The sequence below is a fragment of the Mirounga leonina genome, unplaced genomic scaffold (assembly GCF_011800145.1).
Source record: "Mirounga leonina isolate KUSES-001 unplaced genomic scaffold, KU_Mleo_1.0 Mir_418, whole genome shotgun sequence".
In the NCBI taxonomy this organism is placed as follows: Eukaryota; Metazoa; Chordata; class Mammalia; order Carnivora; family Phocidae; genus Mirounga; species Mirounga leonina.
Genome location: NW_023270739.1, coordinates 411,861 through 421,829, shown reverse-complemented (window position 1 = coordinate 421,829; position 9,969 = coordinate 411,861). Strand labels below are relative to the sequence as shown.

The 9,969-nt window shown below is 50.9% G+C and overlaps 2 protein-coding genes and 1 long non-coding RNA gene across 3 annotated transcripts in view; 2 read left to right on the top strand and 1 right to left on the bottom strand.

The window, feature by feature from the left end:
- Positions 1-9,969, top strand: part of GRAMD4 (GRAM domain containing 4) — a 467,167-nt gene that overhangs the window by 134,450 nt on the left and 322,748 nt on the right. The window lies entirely within an intron of this gene.
- On the top strand, positions 752-2,135 carry LOC117998564. Its single transcript, XR_004676017.1, has 3 exons — positions 752-780; positions 1,463-1,516; positions 2,118-2,135. It is a non-coding gene; the product is annotated as an uncharacterized LOC117998564 (long non-coding RNA).
- Positions 2,754-9,962, bottom strand: PKDREJ (polycystin family receptor for egg jelly; the record flags this gene model as incomplete). Its single annotated transcript, XM_034987885.1, has 1 exon — positions 2,754-9,962. A coding segment is annotated over one exon (6,537 nt), but the record flags the coding sequence as incomplete, so codon positions are not given.

The window sequence follows — 9,969 nt, the reverse complement described above, 5'->3', positions numbered from 1 at the left end:
TCACCTATCATCTATCTAACTAATATCCCTATCTATCATCTATCACCTATCATCTATCTAACGAATATCTCTCTCTCTCTATCATCTATCACCTATCATCTATCTATCTAACTACAGGGTTTCTTTTTTCCGTCGCCTGCCTGCGCTTCCTCAGCCCAAGTCTTTGACCTGTGGTCCGGCGCCTTCCACTAGATTTCCAACACGTCCTGACCATCACCACTTCAAGCAGCTCTCGGCCCCATTCTCCGGCCTGCGCCGCTTCCGGCCGCGAGCCCGCGCGACTCCCACGCCGTCCTTCCGGTCGCGGCCTCAGACCCCGGCTGTTTCCTTCTCCCTCCCCGTGCGCTTCGGTCCCGGGCACGGGAGGCGGACGCGCCCCCGACAGCCTTCTTCCACCGCTGTTCTACCCGCGCACCTCCGCCTGGCTGCCTCAGTTCCCTGGAGGGCCGCCCCCGGACTCCGCGCTCCAGGCCCCTCCGGCCGCTGCTCCCAAACGGCGGGCAGCAGGGAACAGCCGCGCCGCCAGGGCGCGCAGCGCGCCTCCTCACGGACCTCCGCCCGCGGCGCGTGCGCGGGCCCGCCTCCCGGCGGCGACCAACCGGAGCGCGTGCGCGGGCCCGCCTCCCGACAGCGACCAACCGCGGCGCGTGCGCGGACCCGCCCTGGCCCCGCACCGGAAGCCCTGGAGACGCTTCCACGGCGGATTTCCGCCTCTGGGGCGCGGCGGCGGAGGGGGAAGATCGGGCTTTCCTAGGGCAGAGCGATCCCGCTGGGCCTTCTGTAATGGCTACTCCGAACCTCTTCGTTGCTTTCTTGGTTCTCCACCGGGCTTTGCAGAGTCCAGGCGGCTGCAGCGCCACCCCGCATCGACTTGCTCTCTACGCGCCTGGGCTGGAGCACTACGGTCCTAGCTCGCTGACGCCCTCCATCCGAAGCCCCATTCCCCCCCCACCCACCTAAAACGCGAGTCCCCCGGCCTGGGCCAGCGACACAGGCAGCGGTGGCTGTGTCCGACCTAGGCAACAGACGAGATGGGTTCCAAAGGAGCCCTGGCTTTCCCCGTGCCCTTTATAAAGCGCTGTGCACTCCGGACATGTCCCTGTGCTGCTCGCAACGTGGCCTGCGACGCCCTTTGGGGTCTGAGCCCCACCGTCCTGTCCCTCCCTGGCCTGTCCTGCTCCAGCTTCCAGAGAGCCCTCTGGCCCGCGGGCTGGCCGGGTCCCCCGTCTCAGACCTGCTCTTCCCTCGTGCCCCCCCCCTGCCCCTCTCCAGGCCCCTCTGCACCTACGTAATCCAAGCACCGTGCTGCCCCTGAAGCCAGCAGGCCTGGGGGCTGGGCCGTTTTCCTTTGGGGAATTGAGAAAGAAGGAATATACAAGGCATCTTAGTAATCCTGGCAATAACCACTACTCCTGAGCCTGGACTCCGGGGAGTTGAGCAAGCGCTCCAATTTTCTTACTAGCAGATAGGACCTCTGGGTGCTTCCAGCAATAGCAGCCTTTGGATCAATGCCAAGGTTATATACTGTTTTGACTTTTTTCTGGGTCTGGCCAAGGATGGGTCGTTTGGATGAAGCATTTCATATATGACCTATAACCACTCAGATATATGACCTTGTCTCATGAATACTGTAAAAGCTGTTCGACAGGATAGACGAGTTTAGGAGATGGACTAGAAGAGCTAAGGGAAATATTCAAAGAGCAATCATGGTCTTTGACAGAAAATAAAGTTAATTTTGAACTTGAGCTGTCCTCGGTTTTTAATATAAGAAAATATAAGAAAAAATCCAAAAGGATTAACAGTATCTCAAATATTTTTTAAAAAAATGGTTTCCCAGGGGCGCCTGGGTGGCTCAGTTGGTTAAGCGACTGCCTTCGGCTCAGGTCATGATCCTGGAGTCCTGGGATCAAGTCCCACATCGGGCTCCCAGCTCAGCGGCGAGCCTGCTTCTCCCTCTGACCTTCTCCCCTCTCATGCTGTTTCTCTCTCTCTCGCTCTCTAATACATAAATAAATAAAATCTTTAAAAAAAAATGGTTTCCCAAAAGAAACCACATATTTATAGGTAAAAAGAGAGGGACGCCTGGGTGGCTCAGTTAGCTTCTACATTCCACTCAGGTCATGATCCCAGGATCCTGTGATCCAGTCCCGCTTCCTGCTCCTTGCTCAGCAGAGAGTTGGCTTCGCCCTCTGCCCTCCTGTCTATCTCTTTTTCAAATAAATAAATTAAATTTTTAAAAAGAAAAAAAAGGAAAGAAATCCAAATCATCCTTCAGACACTATTGGGTGAGTGGCATGGAACACCCGTGTGTGTGCGTGTAAGCCATTTCAGCACAGTCAGGACCACAGGGGCACCGAGTGAGTAGCAAGGCCTTGGGACAAAGTCGTCACCCACCTGATGGCGTTGTCCCCCTTCACTGGCTCTCCACGTGGAGGGCAGGAGCCCTCTGTATATACGCTCCTCACGCAGAAATCACGGCAAGTCTCAGAGGAGAAATCTCACATTTAATTCTGATAAAGCTTAAACTGGCATCTACATAAATGAACATGCTTCTGAGCAGAACTATAAGAGTTACGAGCCCATATTGCTCTTTAACAATAAACCACATTTTCTTTATTATTCCGAAATAATCCACCATGCTGTGAATAACCCAAAGCCCAAATCCTGGATGGATATATTGTTATAGTCGATATATAGAACATTTACTATCTTTCAGTGTGAACCCACTCCCCACCCCCCACCACAAACACCCCCCACCACAAACATACACACACACACACCTTTTTGATGTTGAACAAAATTCATGTCTAATGGCTGGAAAATGCTATTAAATTTCACATCTTTAACTGGCAGTAGCCCAAAGGAGTTGATGGGAAGCTCAGACTTCTGACCCTCAGGTCCCATCCCTGAATTCAAAAGCAGGAGGACAGATCCCAAACTCACCACAAGGTCCCTCCAGCCCTGGCTCAGCTGGATTTTGGGGCCTGGGGCTGATGGGGGGGAGGGGTGCTCCAGCCCTGGTCTGCAAAGGGAACTCCCAGAGAGACTGAGGGAGCCACAAGCTCTTGGCTCCCAGCCCCAGGGACAGTCACAACAGGAGAATGCTCTGCCCTGGAGAGGTGGAGTGGGGGCCCTTTAGCTCTCTCTCCCCCAAATCTGGGCCTCTAATACTCTAAACTGCAGTGCACTCCAAAGACACTAAGTTCCCCTCTAGAGGGAAATCAGCCCTGGGCTCCCATACTGCAGACCTGCCCTATACCCCAACACTCAAGAGTAGAGGCCAAAGGTGGAGATACTTCCGAATGTGGGGTGTGCATTTTCCAGGACATGGGTAGAGAGCACTACTGAGCCATTGAACATTCCTTATACCCACAGAATGAGCATCTGGGGGGACTCTTGCCTATGGTACTTGACCCTGCCACTGATCACACAACAAGATAAACCATTTTCTTCCCATTGATGTTTCTGGTCTTCAGCCCCAGATACCGGCGGCTGTTCTTCTCCGGCTGCCCATACAGCATGTTGACAAAGAACTCTGGTTCATCTTCGTCCCTGGGTTGGAAGGTCAGAAACCTAAACATAGCTCTTAGCCTGCGACACAGATAGGTCATGGCTTCCGCTTCGTCTGATGGTTCCTCATACACGGGCTGCTTCATTTCCTCATAGGCAGACAAAATCACTGCCTGAAATAAGTTGATCAATATGCAGATCATCACCAGCATGAACGATGAGAGGAACAGGACCCCCAGAACCCGGTTGTTGGAGAACTCGGTGTTCTGAAACGCTGAGACGCAATAGGAGAATATCGTCTGCGTGGCATGGATCAGGTTACTATAGTTCCACTCGTGTTGACCGAACACCAGGTAGCCGAAGGCCATGTACACAAAGAAGTACACGGACACCACCAGGGCCATGTGGCAGATGCCGGGAAGCGCCGCCTGAATGGCCCTCTGAGCCAGGCGCACGTCATAAAAGACTCTGGAATACCTGAGGGTCTTCAAGATGGTCAGAAATAACAGGAAACCCAAAATGATCCTCATGACGTGATCTACTTGAGAAACTGCGTGAAAGGGAATGAAATCTGCAGGGTTCGACAAGTAAAACCGAATTATGCCCGTGGCCAAGAAGTGCTTCCTGAAGAAGAGCACAATCAGCACGGTAAATATGCATTTTAAAGCAAAGTTGAGCAGATTATACACACTTCTCACGTAGGAGGCCCTTTCCTGCATGATGATATAGCCCTCATCGACCATGTAGGCTAAAAAAAAAATGAGAATGGCCACATACAAGTAGATTTCTGCTGAAGTTTCCCTGTCGAAATCAGCAACCGAGAAGGAGTGCACGGATATACTCGTGTTCACAACTCCTAACTGAGACGCCTCGAAAATGACAGAAACGCTACAGAACAGACTGACGTCTGGATTGAAGGTGGTCAGCTCCAGAATCACGGCCCACGTGTTCTCGTCAAGCCAGTCGCTGCTCTGGAGTTCCCTGAGCCTCACGGTGGAATTAAACTGCTGCTGTTCTGGGAAAAAATAGAATGCATAGCCTCCTGACCCGTAGGTGTGTAAGAGTCCGTGGGAGAAATAGCCCCATGTCTTCTCCGGAGGCTTGTAAGTAAACCCGTTGGTATGCTTGTCCTCAGACCTCTTTGCAACTTTGGTCCAAAGGCTAGAGTAGTTTCTCGTGTCTTCCGGGTCGGTGCCATAGTTGGGATGACAATGGACTTCTCCTTCCATGCTGGTTTGCGCAAAGTTGTTGGCAGGCAGGCAGAGTTTATCGCCAGCTTTTGCCCTCACCTGCCTCAGCAGGGGAAGACCCAGGATTTTAGAGGAGCTGTCGGGAAGAAATGTTGGATTCGGTTCATTGTGGAGCAGAGGCACTAGCACGCTGTTCAGCCACCTGTAGATGTCCACCAGCTTGGTCACCGAGCCGAGATCCACAGAGAACTGATTGCGAATGAACTGATTATAGTAAAAGCTGTCCGTGTGGCGCAGGAGGGCGACGAGGCTCAACAGGAGGGCTAGAAAGATGAAGTGAGTCAGAATGTAACACAGGAACAGGAAAGCCCTTCTCTTGATTGTCTTCTTTCTTTTGAATATTAGGATTTCATCTTCCGTGAGGGGCTGGTACATCCTCGATCTTCGGAGCTGCACGATCTGCTCATGTCGCTTTTGCATTTCTTCTGGGCTCAACGTGCTGTGCAGCTCAATCTCAGTATAGCAGTACCTGCCTGCCCATGAAAGGTTTTTACAATATTTGGGCCTACTTGTTCTGAGGCCTGACAGGAGTATAATTTTAGATGGCTGCACCAGAAAAACGGAGAGACAGAATGAACAAAACGATGCAAAGAGCCATTCTAGTGACTTTTCATAACCATAGGTCAGCCCGTAAAATACAATGAAGAATGAAGATATACTGGAAGTAACAAAAACCAATAACCACGCTATATAAATGCAACATGAAGGCAAAACGATCCTGCTCTTCTCCTTGAGTTCTACAGGACCCACTTGGGAAGGCGGCTCTCTAGAAGCAACATCTTTATTGTTATTTGTGTTTGAGTTACTGGCATTTATATTTTTTCCATGGGTGCGTGAGACCTTCTTCTCTCCTTTCTTCCCCATAGGCTGTGCCACGGAGGGTACCTTGGAAGAAGCCTTGTGAAGTCTAGTGCTTTTCACAGATGGCAGCTTTGAAGGCTTCTTGGTGGGAGCATGCACAGTTTCATGAGCATGCCACTTTTCAAGATATTCCTCCCAGTGTCCACTCTCTGACACCAAGGAATGCTTCCGGGGAGATACCTTTTCTAGAGTCACACGAGGCTCCCTCTGGGAGTAGGTGAACAGAAAAGCGATCAATAAATGCACAGGGATCGTAATTAAGACACTTTCCAGTCCTATCATCATTGACCTGATGTACCTCCCCTCTTCTGACTCTGTTTCTTCTGGTCTGTCGAGATTGAAGAACATAATATTACACAAAAGGGAGGCCATCAGCATTGCCAAACAGCAAGAGAGTCTCTGAAGCCTATTGAAGGGCCTAGCAATGACACTGGAGAAAATAGAGAACCACATGTGATTTCTCCCCAGCTTGTAAGTCGAATCTATCAGGAAATAGTCCATTCTGTTTATAGGCTTTTCTGGATCGGTAACGTGAAATGTTCTGTCCAAAGAGGTGTCAACAGAAAGCCATTCCCGGCATAAGAACAGCCAGATGCGTCTGCTGAACAGATTTTCCACTTTGATTCTACTTAAATACCAACTGGGGGCTTTGCCCTCGTTGTTATGCCACACACGAACGGAGTGGATGTCCCCCAAGTCACTTTTCGTCGTTAGGAGGAAAGTGTTGATGCCTCCGCGGTAGAGGGTTTTAAAATAAGGATGGCTCAGACAATGCACATCGCTGGCACCTTCTGTTCCCATAAGTTGGATGAAGACATCGGCCCTGGTCCCAGCCCCACAACGGATTCCTGTAAAAACAGTGACGAGGTAACACACCTTATCATAAGGATCGTTATCAAGTAGAATTATCACATGTTGCCAAAGAAACTGATCCATTTCATCTCTCAGCAAGGCCCAGAAAGCTAGGATTATGTACATGAGCATGATGAAAAGTACAGTGAAGAGCGTCACAGGGTTTTGGGTAACGTTCCTGATGACCTCCAACTGTAGATCTACAGGATTAGGGACCACAATCACCTTGGCTGTCAAAAAATGGATTTGCAGGTGGGTGCTGGCTTGTTTTATTAGGTCCAGCTGCCGCCGGGCCCTCCTTGTGGTTTGGCAGATACAGTGCACTCTTAGCCAGGTGGTCTTCTCTCCGAGAACACAGGTATCTTCTCTCCAATCGCTCTGGATCCCATACATGTCTAGGCAGTGAGCGCTGAAAAGAGCGATTCTCACCAGCTTTTCACTGGCTTTCATGACAAAACGAGGTGCCTGCAGAACTATGATCAAGGTGCACTCAGACGAGCCAGTTCGCTGAGCTACGACTTGCAGCAGGGATGCTGGAAGGCAAACCACGCGGGCCTCCCTAACTGTACAAGCTGAGTCGAACAGGTCACTCTGGTTGGCCATGGGAGGGATGTCATGGGGCGCGAGGAAGGTGGCGACCAGAGCAGTGGGGGTAATTTCACTGCCGGCGTATACGAAAACCGTGAACAACACGGTCACTTCGGTCACAATGTGGACCAGCAACTGCTTCACTACACTGCTGTCCACCTCAAACCGAAACTCCCCTGTCGTCCTTTTCAAGGACTCCTCAGCTCCCTCAGGCTCATTCTCGGGTCCCACTGTGAGATTAAAAGCTGCAAAGCTCAAGTTTTTTCTGGCGATGTGCACTTCGGCTACATCAGGCATGATCTCGATCACATCGCCGTTAGGTGTGGTTCCTGTCATTCTGAATCCAACCACCTCTGCAGAACAGCTTTCCTGATCATTCATCCAAGGAAAGGGATCAACTGCAAATTCACAGAACATGGTGGAAATCGGGGCATTTGCAGGCAAACTAGGAATACTGCTCACGTTTAGCGTCGGACGAAAATAATTTCGACTGCTTTTCTCATTGCTGAAGACGTCACTGACGTCCCACTTTTCAGTCTTCCTGACGTACATGTTAAAGCTGGAGGATGTCATTGCAGTGGTCTCATTCCCTGGCACTTTACCCTCCAATATTGTGTCTGCTAGTAATTCCAACTCGTAGAAAGGCTCATCAACCACTTCATAGCTAACGATCAGTTTAAAGATACTAGACAAAGCTGTTAATATCCCAGTGCTCACGATTTCTATTTGTTCAGAGTAAAAGTGTGGATCTTTCTGTCGAGACTGTTGTAGGGCTTGATTTGCTTGCCAGATCCTCACTGTGGCGAGTTTCTGAGCCATTCGAGTGAATCCAGAGGTCGTCTGGGTTAATTTAGTAACACTCATGACTACCTGGCTGATTTCCACCAAAGTGCTATTGGGAAGAACAAAAGTCTGGTTGACAAGGTATTCCCGGAGTCTGGTTTTGTCAGCTTGCAAAGTCAATTCAGGTTTCATGTTATTCAAAACAGAAGCTGCTATATATATTAAATAACCTGCAGGCAGAAATTCCTGGTTGTCAAGCAAAGTAGACAGCGATGAATTCGGTCCCATGGTGAAATTGAATAAGCGATCAAGCACATCCTTCCCTGAGATTCTGTCCGTTGGAGCATGTACGGTCGCATACAAAGTCACCTGAGAAAAAGCTCCTAGAGAGTCATATACCTGAACATGGATCGTCATGGCATAACGATTGGCCAACACACCAACAGGGAGAAAGGAAGGGGGCGATGTGGGCTCACCCCCCAAATACAGGATGGCCCCCAGGGTGTTCTCTATTACAGAACTGATCTGACCAAAACCATACAAATCAGAGACTACCATTTTGTATGTAAGAGGGATGTTCTTATCCTTAAAATTATCACACCGGATGACAAACCTGGTAAAAAATGCAACTCCTTTATCTGGATTAATGCTGCACTCTCCGATTTGAGGGACATGGTTAATAATAAAGGGGTGCCTCAAGTGCAAGGTCTCCCCACTCCAAGGGGCTAGGTGCACAGACATCCAAAACTTAGCTTCAGGAAAATCCTTAAAAGCAAAAGCTTTTATAGACAAATAAGCACCATTCCTCCCTGTTGTGGTGTGTTTCACCCAATCAAATGTTACCTCAGCACCCGAAGACGACAGAATCGACCATTTATAGACATCCTGGCTTGTTGAACAATTTGTGCAATTTAGGAACAAAGAAAATCTGTCTGAAATAACCAAAACGGCATCACAATTTTCAATACACGAAATGTTTGCTGCGGGGGCTGATCCTCTGAGCACGTGTACCGTTTTATCAATATATGCTGTCCTACCACCCTTCCGGATCACCATTCTGAAAAAGTACACACCTCCACCTTTAAGCGTTCCTGGTGAAAGTGTTAGGACAGGGCCAGAGGCCCATTTCCAGTTCAGATCACTTTGCTTCGGGTGACAGACGCTGTTGCTCATCACTGTGATTTTAGCTCCCTGGTAGTTTTTTGGATCTGTGGTACAGTACCAGGAGAAAAGGAGTGCCTCTGAAGGGCTGTCTGAATCTGGATCGGAGGAATTCGTTCCATTCAGAACCAGCCTATCTGTGAAATTAATTGTTACGTTGGGACCCCCAGGAATAACTGCCTTTAGGTCACTTCTAACAATGGTGACATACATGAAATCTGAGCCTCTTGCCTTAAGTGTCTTTTTTTTCCCTATGAAGATGCTGACTGTGAATCTAAATACATACACCCCCCAAGATAAAGAATTTGGGGGGATATACACAAATGCTGGAGTTCTCCCTAACCGGACGTTTGGTCTATCCAAAGGTGCATTCCAGTCCGGCGCATCATTTACGGAGGGCACGGAAAAGACCTGCCACTGCGGAACAACTAAGGACGCGTTCTCGCAATTGAACGTAAAGCTTGCATTGAAGGTATCCTCCATCTTCCTGGTCAACACCACGGGAACATCGTCTTTGTTCCTCTGGATCTTTACCGTGGTCACCTCACAGGTCGCGTTTTCGGATACCTGGCAGGACACCGAAGACTCGATGGCTTGAGGACCGTCCGAGTTGACAGCTTCCAAAACAACAGGCGTGGGCCCGTCCGTGGGGCACTGGGTTTGGGCCACGAAGCCCGCGTAGCGGCGAGGGCCCTCGGCGGGCAGGGCGGGGGCGGCGCGGCGGGGGCGCCGCAGGGCGGCCGGCGGCACCCGCACGAGCCGGAAGGTCCACTCCGGGCGCCCGAGCGCGCGGTGCAGCAGCGGGGTGCGCCACAGCAGGGCCAGGCGGCCGCGGCGCGCGGCCAGCCGCAGGTCCACGAGCGTGGGCGCGGCGGGCGGGCGGGCGCGCAGCACGACGCGCAGCAGGACGCAGAAGGGGCGCGCGGGCCCGCGGGGCAGGCAGAGGCGGCCGCCGCCGCGCAGG